This window comes from Strigops habroptila, chromosome 1, assembly GCF_004027225.2.
Source record: "Strigops habroptila isolate Jane chromosome 1, bStrHab1.2.pri, whole genome shotgun sequence".
In the NCBI taxonomy this organism is placed as follows: domain Eukaryota; kingdom Metazoa; phylum Chordata; class Aves; order Psittaciformes; family Psittacidae; genus Strigops; species Strigops habroptila.
Window position 1 is genome coordinate 19,807,871 of NC_044277.2, and position 23,177 is coordinate 19,831,047.

General features: G+C 40.2%; 1 protein-coding gene across 2 annotated transcripts in view; it reads left to right on the forward strand.

Annotated features, from left to right (window-relative positions):
- The first annotated feature begins 757 nt into the window (after positions 1 to 757).
- DPYS (dihydropyrimidinase) overlaps positions 758 to 23,177 on the forward strand; it is a 31,279-nt gene continuing 8,859 nt past the window's right edge. Inside the window, exons 1-7 of one of the 2 annotated variants that reach the window (XM_030504039.1) lie at positions 758 to 1,149; positions 4,859 to 5,017; positions 7,046 to 7,225; positions 8,419 to 8,608; positions 14,990 to 15,146; positions 16,129 to 16,270; positions 18,950 to 19,092. In XM_030504039.1, the coding sequence (XP_030359899.1) occupies positions 970 to 1,149; positions 4,859 to 5,017; positions 7,046 to 7,225; positions 8,419 to 8,608; positions 14,990 to 15,146; positions 16,129 to 16,270; positions 18,950 to 19,092 (1,151 nt within the window). In that variant the 5' untranslated portion in view covers positions 758 to 969. The remainder of the gene's footprint in view (positions 1,150 to 4,858; positions 5,018 to 7,045; positions 7,226 to 8,418; positions 8,609 to 14,989; positions 15,147 to 16,128; positions 16,271 to 18,949; positions 19,093 to 23,177) is intronic. The other variant, XM_030504048.1, reaches the window with a different exon arrangement.

The window sequence follows — 23,177 nt, forward strand, 5'->3', positions numbered from 1 at the left end:
TGGCGCAAGGCGGTGGCTACCGCAAGATGGTTTTCACGTGGTCCTTCGACAGCGGCCACACGACCGTGCCGCTTGAGCCTCCTCCTGCTGCCAGGGTGAGCAGGGGCCGCGGCAGGCTCCAACGGCTGCCCCCGCCGGCCCGTGTAGTGTCCGTGCAGTGGCACTGCGTGTGTGTGTTTGGGTCCCGAGGGTTGTGTGTCCCAAGTGATCATCTGAGAATCAGGTCGGGAGCAGTTCTGATAGCTGGTGTGTTCCGGCGATGGTTCAGTCCCGCGGCAGCAGGGTGGACCCCCCCATAGTCCGCGGGGCTCGGCTGAGATTGGCACAATGCTTGGAGCACTGCAGCCCGGTGCTCCCCCCGTGCCCCTGCACAAGCTGCAGTGAGCTCAGGTCACCCTTGGGCTCCCTGGGCACTCCTGTGGAGAGCTCAGGTCACCCTTGGTTTCCTCAAACCTCGCTGCAAAGAGCTTGGGTCACCTTTGGACATCACAAGCTGATGAATGGCCACATTTTCAAAACAGCCCAGCATGTTTCAAACCCTGGGGTATACAGGGCAGGCTGGAGCCAGTGCCATGAGCCAGACACTCTTGAAAGCCTAGCCTTTTTTTTTTTAAGGCAAAGATTCTGGAGCAGAAAGGGCCCAAAGCCAACACTCTGCCATCCTGTGGGCGTCTCACTGCATTCGCAAGGCATTGGTCCTCCATTGGAGACTGTAGGAGGAGCTGCCAAGGGTAGAGGGACAATTCTGTTTAAAGAGCACTGTGTGGTATGTGTTTAGGGCCATTTGGAGATAACCCTTGCTCTGTGAGAAGGGTGGGCAGTGAAACGCTTTCAGGCAAGAGCAACTTTCTGAGCCTCACTTTTGCCTTCTAGGCTCCCACGCCACCCCAGAACCTGGCTCAGCAGAGGCTTCTGATCAAGGGGGGGAAAGTTGTGAACGATGACCTCTCCGTGGAGGCTGATGTGTACATGGAAGATGGAGTGGTGCAGCAAGTGGGACCAAACCTAAACCCTGAGCCACTGACTGGACTCGTTGTGCTGGATGCAACCAACAGGCTGGTGATCCCTGGGGGCATCGATACCCATACACACATGCAGTTCCCTTTTATGGGTAGCAGGTCAAAAGATGACTTCTATTCAGGAACCAAGGTGGGTGCATATATACATGTCTGTGTGCGCATTTAGGCTTTCGTAGAAAGGGATGCCTGCTGATTATTCAATAACACTTCTGAAAGAATGGAGTGTGAATCAAGCACAGGCAATTGTTACTGTCCCTTGGCTGGGACATTGTCATAAACAGTTGGGATACTCAGAGGTCCACCTTCAACCAGTGTATTATTTGGGTTCCTTCAGAGACTTTTCTGGCTGCAGATGTAAAGTGTAAAGTGTAAAGTGCAGTGATTTGCCCTGGCTGTCTTGTGGACTACAGCTTCCATTGGTGCATGCAACAAGCCTTATACTTTTCTGAGCAAAGGTTAACTAAAGCAACAGTGTAATTCCCCAGTGCCCTGGGATGGTAATCTGATTTTTCTGCTCTGTTTAGCAAGGGACAATGCTAAATTTCTTCCGTCATTCAGCCGCTGCACACCTTACTGTGTCTCTCAGTGAGAGTCCAGTTCAAATAGCTTTCTAAAAGTGTCTTATTTCTCCCAGTTTTATACTTGGAGTAGTTTGGGTTTGTTTTTTTTTTTCCTCAGCTTTTTAGCTGATCTCATGGCATTCCTTGCATTAGCAGTGTATCAGTTACTCCTATTAACAGTATTATGCATCATCTCCATATAGTAAAAATACACAGAGCTCCCTAAAATTTGCAAGGTACTTCTCTAAGAGCTTTCCTGTGCAGGCTGAAATCCTTTGCTTACAGAAGGGATCACATTGCCCTACTTTGCTTGTCTGTTAACCAGCATCCTTAGGGAGCCTGTTATATCCTGTCCTTCTCACAGCAGAACTGAGGTTTGCTAAAAAGCAGAAAACGATAGTGTAGTGCACACCTTCAAAATAAATGGATTTCATCAATGTGCCTTTTTTCTGATGTGCAAAATACCAGTTTTCCTCTTTGAAATAGCTGAAAAAGTTAAACTCATTTTAATAAACGGTGTGGTGCAATAATCACACAACTATTAAGAGCCATTAAAGTTTGCACTCTTGCTTAGATTGACCCTGTTCTTTAACAAGAAATTTCATTTCTTGCTTGCCCCACCATGTCATGAGAGTGTAATTTAGATTGAGTGACTTAATCATAGAGTCATAGAACGGGTTAGGTTGGAAGAGACCTTAAAGCTCATCTAGCTCCTTCCACTAGACCAGGCTATCCAAGCCCTGTCCAACCTGGCCTTGTTTTGTCTCCCCCTAATTGTGCATTTCCATACTCTTAACAAGGAGCTGACTTTTTCTAACACTGACTCCAGTGTACTGAAGGGAAGATTACAAATGACCTGTATGCTATCCTTAAATTACTGGCATATTTCTTTCAATAACAGTATTTGTTCCAACTCGAGATAGATTTGAATGCTGTTATTGCTGCTGTTATTTGAATGGAAATATTTTACACTGGATAGTTTTAAGCACTAGAATTGTTCTTTTCAGGGAGCACTAAAGTTGTAGTGGCTCATTATAATAGACTGTAATTATTCTGCAAAACTTTGACAAAAAATTATTTTGTCCATAGCAGCAGATCTTTGCTGCCATACCAAAATGGCTGCTATATCAAACATAACATGTCTCCAAGTCAAATGTAAGATAAGATGCAAAAGGAAAGCTACAGCATGGAATTTCCACCTCCAGAACTGATAGCTGGAAAGGGATTATAAATGTGATAATGGGAATTTTTTTCCATAGACAGGGAATGTTTTTTGGGGAAAAAAAAAAGAAAAAAAAGTATTATAGTTACCATAATGGCTTCCACAAGCAGATTTTGGCCTTCACATTGCTTTTTGTGACAAATGGTGAGAAAAAAATCAAGCCCACAGTGTCTGTTCTGCTTGTCTACAGACATCACAGAATATGTTTCCTGGCTGAATGACATGCAGAATTTAATTTCTGGAATACTTACTTTACATGATAGTACACGAATATGTATATTAATATTTTTTAATTTTCTGCAACAATCTTTTATTTCTCTGTGAAGACCACTTTTGTAAACTAATTATCAATGGTGTATCTAGAAATTTGACATTGCAAGAAGAACCAAACAAATGTGATTTGAAGCCAGAAGATGAATTTTTTTGACAGAAGAAAACATGTAAAAGAAACAGCAGTGACTGTGGCTTTCTTTTAAGATGCCTTCTCAAGGTGTAAGTGATTGCATTCTTAAAATGCCTCCATTGTTTAAAAAGAACCAAAGATGCAGACTAACTCAGATATAGGTGCCTGTACTGTCAAATCCCAATGTAGGGGAGATAAACTGTGCAGAAACTTGGGGGGGAGGGGGGAAGATAGGGATTTTTTTATTTAGATTTGAGGTTTTTTGAATCACTTTTTTGAGTCACTGATGAGGGAAGCTGCAAAACAGAGACTGCATACACAAAACAGGATGAGCAGATAGTGCCTAAGAGAAGACTCTAGATCCAGCCAAGTGATCAGATGCCAAAAAGTTAGATATTGTGGACCCTTTTAACCCAAGTTAAAGTGTCAGTGTGTTCAGAGCTATTTACTGAAGGTCATAATCTTGAAGATATCCTGGCAAGAGACAGAGCTTTGTTCCGTCTATTGCAAAATATGCTACAATGATTAGCTAAAATTTACCCATTCAGCCGAATAAATAAAGGCACAGAATACCTCTCTTGACAAAGAGAGAGAAAAAATAGATGTTAGGGAAAAAAGAGAATTTGAGTGAAGTTGTGGAGCCCATTACTTTTTTTTTTCCTTCAAGTCTATAAATATTCTTTAGTTCTAAATCCTGTTTAAAAAGTAAAAAACAATCTGTCTTGTTGAAAAAAATTTGACAGTTTGAACAACTTCACTTGGAGAAAATATTTGCTCAATTCATCACAGATTCACAAATGTTTATGTCACTCTCCAAACTTTTTTTTTGCAAAATATACTGACATATTTACAATTTTGCTTCTGATTGATAAATGAAGAGGAGGAAGGGGCTGATTGATCTAGAAAGAGGAAGAGTAATACAGCATAAATCTGATCTGAATTGGTTGTCGCTGGGGTGCAAAGGGATGTTGTTCACAGCAATAGAGAGGATTTCTCTGGCTAATTGCAACAATTATGGCAATCTGGAAGACTACAACAATTACAGCAAAAATTTGTATATTGGGTCAATTTCTGTTAGTTGAGGATCTGGTTAGTCTGGGAAGGACTAACAAAGATCCCTCAAAGGAAAAATAAAGGTAATAATTTGGTATTAGACAAGAGTTTAGGGATTTTCGAAGTAGGTTTTCAGACTGAATCTGTTCTTTTTCATTGTGTATCTGCCCCTCAATAATTTCCCATCTCACAGGGTTGGTTTTTTTAGCTACAAAGACTCATAAGAAGCATTTCTCAAGTTGACTATTGTCTTTTGGTGCTCTTCTTTCTCAGTGATCCCAGCTTCTTCAGGAAACTCACTGATGCATCAATGCCGCAGACTCATCTCCAAAATTTTCTTAAGATTTTGTACATGTGTGGAAACTTCAGTCTGAGAATTTCCTCATGGTTCTCCTGAACACCTGTTTGAGAACAGCCTTCTCAAAGGAGGCAAAATTAATCTCCACAATCATTTTACAAGTTCAGACTTTACTCAGGGGAACTCCTCAGTGAGTTTTGGCTTTTCAGTGTACCAATATTAGTTGTTGCACAGGCAGTTGGAGAGGGTGGGAGGAAGTCTGCATTCTCTCTGATTGCTAAGTATTAACTTTCTTCCTTTCAGGCTGCTATAGCAGGAGGAACCACTATGATCATTGACTTTGCCATCCCTCAGAAAGGCTGTTCTCTGATTGAAGCCTTTGACACATGGAAAAGCTGGGCAGACCCTAAAGTCTGCTGTGATTATTCCCTGCATGTGGCAGTTACGTGGTGGAGCAATAAGGTAGACACAATAGCTGATTTTCAGTTCCATGAATTGGTACCACACCTGCTTTGAATTACTCCTCATGTACTAAATATAGCTTGCTGGCAGTGTAATGTTATTTTTGTGTATTAAAAATACATTTGAAATAGTCCAAACCCTTCTAAAAGTACATGTTTTTGGAAAAAAAAAAAAAAAGTAAGTAAGTCTGCAGACAGCCTGTGTCTTTGGATAATACTGCACAAAGTTAAAGGAAGCAGTTGTGCAAGACCAAGACAAGGCAAGCCAAAGGGGGCAAGAGGTGTTTGTATAAATTTTGCCTTTTATTTCTTGAACACTTGATAATTTATGCTCCTGTTGAGTCTTGATGGTGATGGTTTTTTATTTGTTTGTTTGGAGGGATTTTTGGTGGTGGTGGTGGTGTTTTTTTGTTTTTACTGACTGCAGTAATATCTCCATAAGGTAAAGCAGGACTGCAGCCAATAGTTACTTGAATATTAGATTATATAAAAAACCTTTTGGAATTTACAGATTGGAAAATCGTCCTTGTTGTATGAATGTTTGCTGATAGCCTGAAACCTTTACTGAATAAATAAACTTTTCAGGTGCTTGACATGGGTCTGAACCTGACCCATGTTTTACAAGATCAGTTTGGATCTTCAGAGGATGTGCATCAGTACATAGATACATTAAGTAAATTCCATTTTAAAATATGAGTACTTTCTCTAATTTTTAACTTTTAACATATATGAACCAAAGCCTTCACACTGCAACGCTCCATCTTTGGTATTCCGAGCACTAAGCACTAAATAAACTGACTGCAACTTCTAGCTCAAAGCAAAGACATAAAATAAATTCTCCAGTGAATGTGTGTTTGAAACAGCCTTCGTAGAGAACAGTGGCATTGTACTGAAAAATCCAATAAAACTAGTGAGGTGTAAATCAATGAAATGTTGTGGTTTATGTTAAGAAGTTAACTTTTTTTAAAGGCCAAGATTGAAAGAAATAGAAAGGTCTGATGTTTTGTAGCTGTAAAAGATCTGGGTAAAGACGACTGATATTTCATGCCTTTCTAATTAGCTATCATCACCTCAGGATTGAAAGTATTGATTAAAAACATACATTCATTATAGAGTTTTCCCTTAGTCATCGTAAATAGTGAAGAAGAAAATAAATGACATGCCCCTATGTTTGTGCCAGAGCAGGATCTTGTGTCAGGTATTTATTCCCACTCAAGATATGGTCCCATCCCTCCTCTGGACAAGCCAAGAAAATTTCCTTGAGTTTTATATCAAACCTTTATTGGGCAGATCCAACCAGATAATTAGAGACAAGATGAAAAACAATGTTTTATTTTCTGAAAGGAATTCATCTTGTGGAAATTGTAATAGTATCACAGATACAGATTAGTGTCACCATCATTTTACTGGGAAGTGAGAGCCTTAGTTAGGTAATGGATAGTTCTGGTTAGCTGTAGCTAACCAGCTATACAAGAAACCTTTGGGCTAAAATCTGCATCTTTCTTTCTTTGGAAAAGATGTTTGTTTGATGACAAATATTTCAAAAGCTGTGTGTTGTTGTTTAGAGTCAGGACAAAGCTCTAGGAGATAAGATAGCTTTTTCACTGTTATTTGCCAGATGATGAAGCCTATTTTGATCCAATTTTGAAAATCAGTTTTGCTCACACCTCTGTACTGTATAAGTTGAATACATTGATTGTAATGTTGGATTGGGTGTTTTGAACATCAAGAGGTTTATTTGGAGTGAAATGCTGCTTTGCTTTCTTTTGTAAAAATCATTCCCTTCCTGCAATTAACCTCCAATATCTGCACTGGAGTGGTACTGGTTTATATACTTGAAGGATGAATTTGATTGATACAAGAAGAATAGTATAAGTCAGTCTTTAAATATGTGACTTGGACTGTTTGGACTAAACATATGTTTGATGGGTGAGTAAAGGCTCACCCTTCATAATTACGATTTCATTATATGAAATTATTAACAGGGTAAATATAATATTGCTGTTTTTTGAAAACTGCTGTCTTTCAGGTGAAAGAAGAAATGAAAAGTCTTGTTCAAAACAAAGGTGTCAACTCCTTCAAGATGTTTATGGCCTATAAAGATATATATATGCTCAATGATGAGGAGTTATATGAAGCCTTTTGCTGCTGTAAGGAACTTGGAGCAGTTGCTCAAGTCCATGCGGAGAATGGGGAGCTAATTGCACAGGTAGGCATTTGACATTTTGTCCATCAAAGTCAAGAATAAAAATAGTCCTGTTGCCATTTATAAGCACTTCAATAGCTGTATTAGTACCATCACTGTGTCACAAGGAAAGGCTTTTCTACCCTATTTTAGTTCCAGGGAACTGACGACAGACATTCTTGTCCAAGATTGTAAAAGATGCTTGTGGTGAGCTAAGAAATTGTAACGTGGAGTCTTGGATTCGGGCTAGACAAGAGGCAAATGATCCTGTTATAATGAGAGTTATACTTGCATTATAGTACGTATACTTTCAATATATATATACTTGAGTGACTAAGAGAACAATAGTCAAAACCTGATCATCAACCAAGTTAAGAGTGGAACACTTAGCCACGTGTTTAGACATCAGGTATGTAATGCCTCACCCTAGGTCTCTCCAAACATAGTCAGCTCATCTAACAGGAACGAATCCAGAAGTACGGAGAAAGCTCCACTGGCTGGACACAAAAGTCCCACCTTTCATACTTACTATTTCATTATGCAAAATTATTAACAGGTCCCTCTGTGCCTAGTTAGACTCTCTTCACACTTGCTATTGCCATCTTAGTGCTGTGTGGAGGCTCTGGGAGTATAACTACACTGATGTCTTTGAGTTTCTTCAACTATTCTAGTCAATAGAGCTTTGACTCTGCCCCAGGTCCCGGAACAGAGATGAATTTATTGCTAAGTAATCTCAAATCAGCAAAGCATAAATTCCTGGAATATAGTAGGGTTAAAATCTTAGGCCTCTTAAAACCTCAGAGCCTCATTCAGGGGCTCTGGATGTGTATCTGTGCATAGTAAGGATCTTTCTTTTTTCTTTCCAGTGAGGAGTTACTACTGTCACCTCAGTCACTGGCTGTGACCATTTAAGAGCACATATTGAGAGAGGGGTAGGGCTTTCAAAGGGGTGATTTATCCCTGCAAGCCAGTAGAGGGTGTACATTAAAGTCACTTAGGTATTTTGAGACCTGTGTTTATTAAGAGATGTATTGGATTTCAGATAACACGACAATAACTTCCTTTGAAAAAAAATCATAACTACCTTGTTATTTTGTTGGGGTTTTTTTCTCAAACTATCTGTAGTGGCTTATTTAAGATCCATTTGGCCAGTGGCATATTCATGACACCATGGTTGCACTTTATCTGACTCTTACATGTTTTTGTGTGATGTTCAGGGTGCAAAGAAGATGCTGGCAATGGGAATAACTGGCCCTGAGGGACATGCACTGTCTCGTCCTGAAGAAGTGGAAGCTGAAGCTACACAAAGAGCAATTTCCATAGCAAATGCTGTAAACTGCCCCCTTTTTGTAGTCCACGTAATGAGTAAATCTGCAGGAAGGTTGATAAGTACTGCACGAAGAGAAGGTAAAAGTCCTAATTCTTTTGTGCTTGGGCTATGGCATTGGAGAAAGGGTCATGGAAAACCCAACATAGCATCAGTGTTCTACTTGTCATGGGTGCCATAACCCCCAGAACATGGGTGAATTTCTTGGAGGGGGATGTCTAAACTGTGTGTGTTTTGTGGGGCCTAAAGAGAGCTAAGCAATGTGGCAGAACAGCAATTGGGATTGAGACTTTCCATTCTCCCCAGAGCAAATTTTTTTCTCCCTTATGCTGTACCTCCAAGATGCTTTCAAAATCATGTGACCAGTCCAAGACAATATGTGCTCTTCTATTCCTCTCCCTTGAGTTATAATCTGCAAGCCTTTACCAGCTATTTAGATGAGAAATTCTACAACAGAGACCACACCATGTTTTTGCAGACAGTGCCATGACATGACAAGGATTCCTGTTTACTGTGCACTTATAAATCATGGTGATGATGGCAGCATCTGAAAGCATAGATCCTGTCAGGGAAGGGTTTCTCAGGTCATGCACTGCAAGGTTTAGAAATAGTTCTGGTCAGCCAAAGGAAGCCTGATCCTCTTGACTATCCATTGGTCAGGCTAGAAGCAGCCTGAAAGATGTAGGGATTCAGGATGTTCTTACCTCCTCATCTGTGGGTTCATCTAGCCAGGGCAGCCTGTGGAACCACAGCACTGTGAGGAGACATTATATGGGTGGAAGAAGCAGGACAGAAGCCCATGATTTGAAGGGCCTAAAACTTTATGGAATATCTATCCTCATCATCTGACCTTACATGAATTAAATACAGATCTCAGTTTCCTTATTTCTTGACTTTAGATAATTCTTACCCAGCAGGTGAAAATTATTAATAGCAAAATCTGGAGTATGAGAGCTTGACCAAAGTGCATGAAACCGTTGTGCTAATATAGATGGATATATGTAGAATATATATTATGACTTCTAGTAAGACTTATCAGTAATTCAAGTTTATAAAGGAATCTACCAGAATATTTTTTACTAGCACATCTTTCAGTACTGTGCTATATTAGATTCCTCCACTAGATGACAGTGCTGCTGGTGATGTAGATTGTATCCATCAGTGTACGGTTATTTATACATTCACAGGTGTGATGTCAACATTAACTACAAGAGGATTAAAGATGAAAGACTGGCTGTGAACATGAAAGAGCTAAGATATGAGGCGGTGTTTTATAACACGCTATTGAAGTAAAAAATTCTATGCTGATTGTAAATACTGTAAAATATTGTTAGGCTTTGTTGTAAGAATAGTCTGCAGTGCCAGTTTGATAACTAACTTGATATACATATGCTGCTTCAATGTGTAAAATGAAGAATTTGGTACAACTGAACTGTTATTGTGGTGCAAATTGAATTTTATAGCTTCCCAGGTTGATGCGGTCAGAGTCATCAATGCTTGCCTTTGTGCACAGCAATATATAACATCTCTCCATAATTAATTTCTTTTTTCATGGATGTATACTGTTTAGGAAACAAAAATCTAGGATTGAGTAAGACATTCTGAAATATAGCTAGTGTACCACTAAGATAGTTACAACAATTATAGTTTTTGATGAGACTGATCTGTATAATTTCTGGCAATTAGAAATTCATTGCTGTTAGTTTCAGTAGAAGTTATTTTCCATTCTTCAGTTATAAGTAGTAATATAAAACAAGGAGTTCTAGACACAAAAAAAAAAAAAAAAAAAAACCAAACTCAAAGTATTGTATGAATTGCATAAATAAAGCCCAAATATTTTGCTGAAAGATTTTCAGCTTGGACAGGTTAAAACCACCTTAATGTAAAATCTATGTAAACTGTTAAATATCAGAAAGCTCTCAAACATTTGAAATATTCACTATAATGCTTTATTCATGTTTATTCATGTTTATTCATGTTTTCAAGATTATGTCTCCATCTCTTCCTACTATTTACAATTGTGAAATTTTTCATGCTAGTTTCCAAGCATGAAGTACAGTGTGTGGATGCATATTCATCCCTGCCCATGTCACAGGAAGATTAATATCCCTTCCTATTCCATCACTGACCTCAGAAGGGGAGAGACTGATCTTCAGTGAGTGTAATCTATTTTCTGGGTGACAGTGTGATACCAGAATTGAAGCATTGCTTCTCAAATTCTGTGGGTTAGTAATTTTCCCAGTCAAAAATATAAGTCAGAGCCCAATTCTTTTTTGACCTTCATTTAGCTGGAGACCAAAGGCCTGATGCAGTTTGCTGAAGACAGTAGGCATAATTCTGTTGTCTTCAGTGAGGTATGGCTCATACCTTACAAGCTAAAATCAGTCTTATAGGCTGTAAAAGGATACTAGTTCTTATACTACAATAAGCAAACTTTAGGGAAATAGCACAAGTAACTGCCTTCTCTCCTCCATGCCAAAGTCCACCATCTATGTCTACTCTGATCTTCAGCAACACCACTTACTGAAGGAAATCTCCAGATTGTAGCAGCATGTTTTTCATGTACATCAGTAACAGCTACAGTGCTGCTGAATAGTCAACAGAAAATCCAAGATTTCCGTGTTGCAACTGTGGGAGGGACAGGCTAACAGATGCCCCCATCCTGTTCTTTTTCTGGGGCCCTACCAGCCTTCTTTGCCAAAAGCAATTGGTCACTAGTTCACCACTTGAGAGGGTCAAAACCAGCACCTCTCTGTGAGAACTGTTCTTGCTTGTCTCAGTGGGTTGTTTCTTCATCCCTGTGCAAAACATGATCTTGAATCTTGCTCAAATAGGTAGAGGAACTGTCTGATTCCACAAAAGGGCCTTCTGATATCTTTGTGTGCGTGACAGTCTTGTTCCCTTGAGTGGAAAGACAAAGAGGATCCTCTGCCTGCTATTGTGTAAAGTCTTTCCTAAAATGAGAAGACAAGGCTGCAGAGTGCTGGTGTCAGTCAGGGCAGCTCCCTCGCCTTGTAAGGACTACTTGATGTGAACTTACGAGGGAAAACTAATGCAGCCCATTCCTTCAGCCAGTAATGCCAATGGGGAAGCAAGGCTAAAAAAAATGTGATTTAGGGATATAAAATGTATACTGCCACTTAAAAATGTTTTCATTCTAAGTGTACTAAAGGCTAGAGATCATGTTCTATAACTGCAGCTGTAACTGTGCTGTTACAGGTAAGGAAATAAGACTTTCTAATGCAGATGAGTATCTTTACGTGAATATAAAGGAAAGCAGTATCTTTCTAAAAAGTAATTTTTTAAAAAAGTCTCCCCCTTTTAAAAGAGTGCATACAAAAATATGTACTTGGTCAGATACAAGAAGCTTGCTTAGACTTAGAAAGTTGGTACCTCCTACCATCAGTCGCAGGTTAGGTCTCCTCAGTGAGAGGAAGGGCATGTCCATAGCTGGGGGTGTACAGACTGTCAAGCTGATTCTGAGCACAGGAGAGCAAATAAAAATGCGGGCTGTTTAGCCAGCTCATGCAGGACAGCTCAGGTCCAGACTGGAGGTAGTATAATTAATGCAATGCTATGCCTGATTCAATAAACCCTTTCTGTCAGCTGGTCAGTATCTGTGCCCTGTATGACCTTATTTTAAGCACTTCTGAAACTTTTGCTAGAATAAGCACACAGGGACCAGTTTTTCAAGCCCGTGAATGTTAGTTGGTGTTTCTCAAGATTATAACTCTGAGTTCTGATAAGTGGTAAAATAAATTATAATTGCATGTTCTTCCTTCTTATAAAGTAACTTATGTGAAAACAGTTCTTGCCAGCCAGTTTGGACAACTGATGAAGAAGTCACCAAGTCCACAGCTATTTTCCAGAAGCTCAGAGGTGTCAGAAAGACCCATCAGCAGAACGCTTTCTGCTTACTGTTTTTATTGAATGCAGGAAAGCATAATAAATGGAAAGACCTGATTTATTACTGCATTATTCCACTTTTATGCCTATAGGCAGAAGCCAATCTAGCTAGAAGAGCTTAAATGCAGAATTTTCTTGCTGCCAGTGGAGCTAAAAGAGCCTTAATGCAGAATTTCCCTGTTATTTGGATTAAAGCAGAATCTTGATATTATTGTACCCTTCAGGCTGGCTAGTCACGGTCGAAGTGAAATGTGAGAAATTGCACAGTCAGCAGAAGGGTCCAGATGTAGTCTGTTAAAACTGCAGTGTTCAGACTCCAGATCACTTGAGGAAATGACTTGTACTTCTTCCCATTCATGGGAATGAGGGGAGCTGCTCAGGTCAAATTCTGACTGCAGAAATACTGTCATCAGCTGTGGTACATGAGTTAAAATCGACTCAGCATATAAGTGAGCTTGGAGACTTTTCATTTTATGTTATAAAACTGAGATAAGAAAATTATTTATGGAAGCTAAACATTTACTCTTTTCCTATCATTTTAACTCTTATTATTTATAGCTATGTCCTAATGATTCATAGTTCAGGTTTACTTTGGATAGAAGTTTCTTTAGCTTGTTTAGATATAGTAAGAAAGACCACCACACCACATTCCTCTCCTTCCCCTTCCTACTGACTTTGCTTATGAAAAATCTGCCAAAAGCCTAATAGGTTAATATAGGAGATTGTTTATATATGCAGAATATTTCTGTGTATATCAGGGTTTGTGTCAGTCTGCCCTCCAATACTGTGTTTGGAATTTCCCAGGGAAGGTCAAGATCCCTCTGACTCCTGCAGCACCTCTGAATTGGGAAAACACTAATCTGACTCAAACCTCCTCATTCAGAGTAGTCATATCACGTCTGTGGATGGCCTCATATTCAGTGCTTTAAGTTTTGTAAATAAGATGCAAAAAACAGTAAATAACTGCTTAGGTAGTGATTTGAAGTCCAAACAATAGTGGTGGTCTCGCCCTTGAGTCCAAGTGTAAATCTATGATATATGTAGGTAAGTGGGACTGGGAGCTTAGAATGCTCCAAATGAAGCCATAAATATGAGACATGTCAGAGCATGCTGAGGTGGTTATAGCAAATTAATAATGCTAAGAGGGAGTCTTTGGGTCATGGAAGAAGTTATGCTGTATAGTACTTGGAGTGAACGTACAGTACAGTAAAGTCAGAGCAGGTCTTGAAACCCTGTAGAAATGACAGTAGAACTATGGGGTTTAAATTATATGAGGACTTTATGCAAGTCTAACACAGAAGATTTAACGAATGGCACTATTGCAGTGGGACGCATATTTTGAAATTAACGGAGCCCCATGGTAGCAAGCTGTGCCAGTGTAGCAGTTGTAATTCAGTAACTCACAGAAATACTAGAATCTAATGTACAGAGAGAAATCTGCAAAGGTTTGCTATGTTGTTTTCCATCAGGACTGCGAATGTATGACTGACTTACACACAGGAAGCCAGAGAAAGGTAATTGTCTTATATTGTCAAGCCATTACCAGCTGAGCCCTTGCTGGGGTAATGCAGTGATAGTTCTAGTAAAAATTGTGCCTTGAGTGAAATCTGGGATCCGCAGCAAGTTACCTACTGTCTGTAGGGATCCTTGCTGGAATCCAGCAGAGGCTGCCTGTAACCAGCACCAAGCAGCCTATGAGTGGGTCCGTGAAGTCCCTGCTTGCTCTGGTTCTTTGGTGACCATCACAGTCAGGGGCATTATCACCTGTCACCTACAGAACTGCAAAGTGGCTGGACCACCTCTTCAGAGAGTGAAACATCTTGTTTCACCTCCCATCTTGTTCTGGTGGGTTTCAAACCCATGTTTCTTAAGAGGAAAAGATAGTGAAAGTATGTTAGCTCTATCCAAAGGCTAACAGCTGGTGTGGGTTGGTGTCCTCTTCTGAGAAATCTAGAATGCCATGCAGCAAGAGCTAAAGATTAAAATTTGGGAGATAACATTTAAAATTATTGATGTTAGTTTTTCATTTGGGAAGTGTTTTTACATTCTTTAGTTTATGTCTTGTGCCCTATCGTTCTTCCTGGAACAACTACAGCCTGATGATTAAAAGTATCACCTTGAGAAGTCTGTATGCCGTATATATTAACTTACATAGTCAATAATTTCAGAGTACCAAACAGGTGCTACCAAGAAATTTACAGATCTTGAAAATAATTAATGCAACTGAGGACTGCGTTCCTTTTGAAATCTCAATCACAGGCCTAGTAAACAATGTGTAAACCCCATTATAATATATCTGTCAACAATTTCATTAAAAAACTTGCCCAAGCAATGTTCTTATGAGGAAGTATATTGGGAGATCACCAGCAGAATATTCAGAACAGAGATGCTGTGTTATAGCTTATTTTATTATGTCCTTCCATATGTTAGTGTTTAATTCGAAACACTTATTCAAATTTAGATCCATTGCCATCAAAAAGATCCGCAACAGAGAAAACACAAGATATGCATTTTTATGTTGTTTGTTGATGATACTAGTGCATTATGTTTTTCAGGAAAGGTGGTTTATGGGGAGCCTATTGCTGCTAGTCTTGGCACCGATGGCACCAACTACTGGAATGAAGACTGGGCTCATGCTGCAGCATATGTCATGGGACCTCCACTGAGACCAGATCCATCTACTCCTGGTTTCCTCATGAACTTACTGGCCAAGTAAGCAGATGAACAAACAGTGACAGCTGATGCCAAATACACAGCAAATTCTGTCTGGAGTATATAACAACAGGTTGATGCCCTGGAGATTTTCAAAGTACAGAATGTTAACACTATCAGGAAGGAGGGATGCAAGGTGAAACCAGAGATGAAAAGCATTTTTTGTAGCAGAAATTAGAAAGTGTTCAGATTTTGTTTCTCTGGACTCTCGTGGCCTCTGTCCCCATTGATTTTAACCAATAAGACTTGCCTTGCTAATACTGCATCAAAAATTGAAGCATGACCAGGAGGACAGTAAGGCTGTAAGTCAGTGGGAAATGTGTAAAAAGTGGGGTCACAGCTAGGGGTTCTGGGTTTGGTTATCAGCTGCCTTTTTCACTTGAAATTTGGACACTGCATAAAAATTAAGCCTGCTGACTTCTGAAGGTTGTCCACTTCCGCTTTCAGAAAGAAGTAGGAATAGAAGTATCCTTCAGATATCTGCAGTTAACAGCATGTGTGGTTTGCTGGTATTTCATTACCAATAAAGCTTAACTCCACAAAAGGGTTGAATTTGACCAGTCTGTGAAGGTATGCCTGAACACTGGCTGATGGTTGTGCAGATCTGTGGCAATTTCGAAGGGTATGTGGAGTGACACAGTCTAAAATTGCCCTAAGTGAGGACAGAACCAAGCCCTTTACTCTGGGCAAAGTGTGTTAGTCCTCCATTTGTGGGACACTTTTGATATATATCCAAAGTAAAAGTGTTAGTTTTGCTGCTTGGTTCCTTCTGAGGGGTTTCTGAAGAGGAAACTAATTTACAGGGGAACTGGCTGTACTGTGGAGCTACTCTTGGAGGATGGGACTGACGACAGGAAGGCAGGGCATATCAGTTTTTCCTTGCAGCATGGATGGCTGGATCTACCAAGCTTTGCAATGGATTTTCCTATGTGGCACTGTCTGGTACATGCTCTGATTCATAAAGAACTTTGTCTCTCCATAGTGATGACCTATCTGTGACAGGGACTGACAATTGCACCTTTGACACATGCCAGAAAGCTCAGGGGAAGGATGACTTCACAAAAATCCCTAATGGAGTGAATGGTGTGGAAGATAGGATGTCAGTCATATGGGAAAAAGGCGTTGTAAGTATATCAATTATCCTGGGTTCAGCTGTAACAGTTCTTTTTCTCCTTCCTAGCAGCTGGTGCAGTGCTGTGTTTTGGCTTTAGTCTGAGAACAATGCTGATAACACACCAATGTTTTAGTTGTTGCTAAGTGATGCTTACCCTGCTCAAGGACTTTTCCGTCTCTCACGCTCTGCCAGTGAGGAGGGGCGCAAGAAGCCAGGAGAGAGCAGAGGCAGGACACCTGACCCAAATTAGCCAAAGGGGTATTCCATACCACAACACATCATGCCCGGAATATAAAATGGGGGGAGTTACCCAGAAGGGACCGACCGCTGCTCAGGTCAGGCTGGATATCAGTCAGCGGATGGCGAGCAATTGTATTGTGCATCACTTGTGTTTATTGGGTTTTTCCCTTTCCCCTTTTAGTTTCATATTCTCTCCCCTTGTTATTTCCCTTATTATTATTGTTATCGGTGGTAGCAGTAGTAGTTTTGTATTATACCTTAGTTACTGGACTGTTCTTACCTCAACCTGTGGGATTTACATTCTTTCGATTCTCCTCTCCATCCTGCCTGAAGGGGGTTGGGAAAAAGCCGGGGTGAGTGAACAGCTGTGTGGTTCTGAGTTACTGGCTGGGCTTAAATCATGACATCAATAGATCTGAACATGGAAGTAGTTGATTTCTCCAACAAAATATAATCTCTCAGCAGTTATCAACCCTCCAGTTTCATCAGGTGTATATATCATAGGATAACTCCTTTGATAAAATACCATAATAGAGTCCTTACTACCTTACTGTCTCTCACTTTATGGTCCTGGGAGATAGAAGAAGATTCTTAGTGCTTAAAATACAGCACGACAGAATCATTTCCATAGTTTAGAAGCAAAGGACTGCTAATGTTTCGGCAGTAGTGCGCAGTAGATTTACTTGCAGCATTTTTTTCAACAAGTGAAAGGAAAGTAGAAGGAAGGAGTTATCCACAGTTTCAACTTGGTCAGTTCTATATTTTTTCTTCTTTGATCTCTCTCAAACTTAGCTGTTGGAGAAGCTTCTGCACTGGGTGTGTGCCTGTCAACTTCTAATTTGTGTTTTCAGCCAGAGGAAACAAGCTAAGGATAAGAAATGCTTCTTTAATGTATGGCTCAGTCCTGTGATATGATGAGATAAGCACCTTCAAGTGCCATTGACTTCAGATTGTCAGTGCCAACACAAGAATGTTCAGTGCTTCTCAGGACAATTCCCTTCAGGCCCTAAACAAATATAAATACAAAAGCTAATGGCAAGGCTTTTTGAATACAGGGTAGTCTGATGGGAGACAGGGAGGGAAGGTGAGGCAACCTGGTGAGGGATCTGCTGCTTAGTGGATTTTATGATTGCTCTGGCTAATACAATACTGTTAAGTTCTGGAGGCTCTAGTTCAACTTTCTAATTAATATTAAGTTCTCCAGCAATACTGAAGTCTTATTGATAACACACTGCAAGGCATGTTTATTTGTCACTGTAGAATTATCTACCTCACAAAAGCTGGTAAGGATGTGGTTCAGAATCTCTCTTTTTATCTGATTTAGGATTCAGCTCAAGTTGGCATGTACAAATGTACAGACCTCAAGTTGGCATGTACATGTACAGACCTCTGCCTATGTTCACCTGTGGCATATCTCTAGTGTGATTATTTATTGTGTAAACTGGAATATAATCTAGCTTGTGGTTAGTATGAAAGTAAAACATGAGTAAGTACATCAGTGCTGCTTTTGAACAGTGCATCTTGTTGGGCAAGATAATTTTTCAGAAGGTTCTTCAATCAGGAATATCCTCCCTTTTCTTACTTTTAAAATATTACACAGCTGTGAGAATTTGTGTGGAAAGCTTCTCTTCCTTCCCACACACCATTAGTTAGAAGAGCAGTGTTCACCACTCATTAAGCTTTTCTTCTTAGATGCTCACAGGCCACCATACAAACACATTTTCATGACATTCTGATTCCTAGACTGACCTATGCAGTATGACTGCCAGTGTATCTGGCTTTCCAAGCAAACAACAGTCACAGAAATTGGATTACAACTAGTTATGTAGCAGTGAACAGTCCCAAGGCACATTTACATCCATTATTATTTGCCATTTTGCTGATGTGTCACATCAGCAAATTTGATTTTTATACTGCTTGTTCTCAAACATTTACTGAACAGTTCTGTTCTCTGTGTTATTGCTCAAGACATTTGCAAATCAACTTTCCTATATTACACATTGTGTCTTACCTCTCCTTTATCATCTTCTAGGGTCTCCTTATATCGTCTCACCATTTTGCAAAACCTAGATACTTATTATGAGAGATGTTATGTCTCCTGAGGAGACTGCTGAGCAGGACTACAGATGCAAAGCCACATTAAAAAAATTATTTCAGATGATTTGGGACTGGATCCACTGAAAATATGGATTTAAAGTTGTTGTTTTTTCCTTTTGCTGTAGGATAAAAAAAAATTATTGTATTCAGTGAGTGTACATTGCAGTTTGTGCATCTCAGACAAATAGTTATTTTTATTTCTTTTAAACTCTTCGGTATGACATTACAAAAAAACATTGATGTGATGCTGGCAGAGACCTGTCACTCATCCTAGCCTTTTCAAAAATAGGAACATTTTTTTCATTCCTTGTTTTAAAAAGTAATGAGTTTGCTTTTGTGTACTCCTGTGCAGCACAGTGGAAAAATGGATGAAAACAGATTTGTAGCTGTTACCAGCACAAATGCAGCAAAAATCTTTAACCTTTACCCAAAGAAGGGGAGAATTGCTGTGGGTTCTGATGCTGACATCGTTATTTGGGATCCCAAAGCTTCGAGGTATGTATGGGTAGTTATTTCCTACCATCCAGCTTCTCCACAGGAAAAAATATCTATCTGTACAGCAGATAAGCCTTTGGGTTGAGATTATGGTGGTTTTTGATAGCACTTTACATGAATTATTTACATGCTATTTGCACCCTGCGATACTGTATGTAAGCAGAGGTCTTTGATCTCTGGATGGCTTAAAAAAAATTCTCCTGAATTTCTGACCAAGTCCAAAAATAACAAGGTCTGCACATTATGCTACCAGGGCTTGGTATCCTGAAAGTAAAATTAACCATGCTGGGATCTTAGAGTAACTCTGTTAAGTGCTGGAGTATGTTTAGCTTCCTCCCACTGCAAAGAGCAGAGAAAGGACCCTGTGGTCCTGCAGGATGATGCATTACAAGCTTGTGTTTTGAACTTACAGCTATTTCAGACATATTCAAAAGTGGTCAGGATGGGTGGTGAAAGTATGGGGTCTTGCCCTCCTAATGTCTTTTCCCTAGCCGATAGAGCAAATACAGTGATAAAGCCAGGAGTGAGCTTAGTTCTGAAGCTCAAGCTGTGCATGCTTATGCTTTTATTTATGGAGTTTTCTGATTTTGTGCACAGTATGTCTGTTAGAACAGAGCTTGTCACACCAACAACAGATGCACAAAAGGTGTGCTGTCTCACTCTGCAAGACTTGATGACATGGTGCATTTTTGCTACAAAGGGCATGCAGTGTCTTTCTAGGAGCCTCAACTCACACAGCATACTGTGCATTACAGCTGATTCCTGCCTTCACGCCATCAGACAGCTCCATACTCAGGCCACTATATATTTGTCAGGAATTATATGTCTTCGAGTCTTGCCCTGGCTCTTGTGCCCATACTGGTCTTGTTTAAACTGCCTGGAAATGGTCTGGCAGCTGGCTGTCACAGAGCTAGCTCATCTGGGGAGTAGCCTATGGGCTGTGAGAGTGTATCTCTGCTCTTCAAGTGCTGAGCAGGTTGGCTTAAATCTGCAGGCACTTTAACAGCTGAGTCTTACATCTGATCACATCCAGCCCTGCACACAGCAGCACGAGGTCAGGATGTGGGCTGGGCTGGGCGGGGCTGGTTCTCGTCTTGGGCTCAGCTCTAGTGAGCAGCGTGAGCATACAACCGTGCTGAAGGCCCACATTGATGCTCCTTGAAATCTCTTCATCAGTGTCATCCAAATAGTCAGTAAATCCACAGCAGATAGATGGCAATCAGAAACCCTAGATGAGTTCTGTGGGCTGTTAGGCATGATGGCGGTACGGCCGGCTTTGTTGAAGGTTATCACAGCGTTTGGTGTTCCTAAATCCTGAGCTGTTGTAACTCAGATGACATTAGATTTTCAGCATTTGGGTTTTTTAAAAAAAGAGAGTTGAAGACCGCCCTCATTGTAGAGGAAAGTTTTGAAACATAACTGGGGAAATCTGATTTTGGAAGCCAAATGGAGGCAAAAAAAAGACCTAATCCTAGATTTACCTTGCACAAACAAAATTTTCTTGACCCATTTTCTGTTTTTTAATTTTTGACAATGCAATACTTGCTCATTTCAGTGCATTAGTGAGTACCAAAACCATGTGAGAGTTAGAGGAAAAGCATTCTGTGTTTTAAACTGCAAAGCTTGAGGATATGCAGGTTGTTATTCAGAAGTCCCACAAAAAAACTGGCAGCACCAGCAAAATAAGTTTTAGGAGTGTCAACAACGCCAATAAACATAGAGGCCTGCCTAGAGCTGGGTCAGAGAGATTTTCATGTGCATTATGCCTTCTGGCATGTTGAGCAAGCATATTTTGAGATACTAGCAATGAGTATTTCAGGACAGTGAAGCTATGTACTCTGATTATAAAATCCTGAAGGATTCATTTCTGAGCTCGCTTCTGCTCTGCCTGGGGACAACTGAATCTAGAAGAATAGCAGAATTCTGAAATTGTTCTCAAGGTGCTTTGTCAGCTCCTGTAATTATTTATCCTTTTGCCTCTCAAACATTCCTTCTGCCTCCCTTCACTCTCCTGAGTGCTCAAATTGCATTTTGCCCACTGCAGCTGTGAAGGTGCAGTTCTTCAAATATTTTTTCAAATATTAAACTGCATTTTCTTACTAAGCAAGCTGATTTTAAGTTCAGCCAATACTTTTTTCCTGATTTGGTGCTGTTCTCATTGTTTATCCCTTTGGCTTTGCTGGAAACAAGCCTCTCTACAGGTATGATTGTGTGAACTACATGAATAAGTATAAAAAAATCTCACTAGTGCTTGTCTATTCATTTCACTACAAATCCTGAAGAGGGCATAAACAGTCCAGCAGAAAAAAGGATCTAGCTAATGGACCTCAGCCTTTTAAGATATTACAGAAGGTACAGCCTCGTGCTTTGTTGACTCTAGGGAGTGATTTTCAGTTTCACAAGAGGCTTATTCCTCTTTCTTGCTAAATCCTTCCTCTTTCGAGAATGACTGCTTTTCGCGTTTGTAAATCGAAATCTGGTAAGAGGAAAATGCAGTTTTCCAGTTCTGATTTGATTCTACGTTGCTGTAGTCTTAAAATACTGGCTGATACTAGCCTAAAGAGTTAGACAGTTGCTGAAGTATTGCTGTGAGGAATTGGTATTATAACAATCTGTCAGAGGAAGTCTATAATGAAGATTCTTAAGTCCTTCTGAAAGGTAATGAAGCTCTTAAAAAAAATAAAAACTTATATTCCTACAAAATCAGCTTCATTTCCCCTCCCACATCATTGCATAATAGCAACATATTGGGTGCTATCTGGGCATTCAGGATTTTCTCTTTCTAGGTTGCAAAAACCTAGTGAATTCAACGTGACAGCTCTGCCAGCTGGGAGCAATTGCAGTTCAGGGTTCTGCTTTCATCACTTTGCCACTTTAGCTGAGGCTTGCCTTCTATAGGTCAGCTTCATTGGCTGGTCTGTTTCTGTAGTGTTTTCTGGTAATTTCTGCAGAAAATGTTATATAAACAGTTATCAGATTCGCTACACTGTTTAAAAGCTTCTAAATACTGGGTTTAGCAGGTCTGCATGAAAGAAAGCATTACTAGGAAGAAACATAATGAATAAATTAGAAACTTTTCTAGTAAAAAGATGGGTTGTGAGTTCTGACATTAGATCTATTTCTTAGCTTCCTTATACTCGTCCCATATTCATTAAAGAGCACACAAATACCAAAGGAACCTGTTGGTTTGTTGCAGCCATGTGCTATCAATCATCATCTTGCAGATCTCAACACCCTCAACATTCCAAGTACAGCCTGTGCTCACATTACTGTTTTGTGAGCATTCCTTGGAAAATGCATGTAGGCAGCAAATATGTACCATCTTATTTTAATCTGTTCTTTCATCAGGAATGTTCACTGACTTCTTTCACCTACACACAAATAATATAACAGCCCCAAGTCTGTGAAACAAAAGCAACTGTAAAGACTGTTCCAGAAGGAGAAGGTAGAGTAAGCAAGGAAAAGGGAATGTCACCTGTCAGCAAGTCAGCATCCTCTATAGTTGATGCCTTTAGCTATTTGAAAGCAAGCAAGAGTACAGAATCTCTAGGGCTGGTTTCAGAAATGCTCAGCAAGGAATCTAAATACTGCAGTACCCAATTCAGACCATGGAAAGAGCTGAGCATCCCTTGTAAGGTAGGGGCAGAAGGTGCTAAAGATCTCGTAAGAAACATGAAGTTCCTGGCGGATGTTAGGGCTCTATAAACTTACTGTAGCCTGTCGGACCCTTGCAAATAAGCCCTGGATCAGGCCCCAAAGGCAAGATCAAACACCCACAGGGATAAAAAAACCTGTCTCAAATGGAATTTTTCTAAGTCCAGCTGCTTCATTATAACAACATGCAGTCTGGGAAGCCTCACCCATCAGGTTTTTTCCACTCACTAAATAGACCCTAAAAGGTCTTTTGAATGCAGAAGCAGAGCTGGCTGTGCAGTAGCAGTCTCTCATGCCATCCTACTTGAGCTCTGCTGGAGTGTCCCTCTATGGCAGGCCCAGAGTGTGCCCCACATGTACCAATGGAGTTGGGATCAACCCTGATAGCTGGGCCAGTGATGGCTGCAGCCCCAAATACACATCTGATGTAA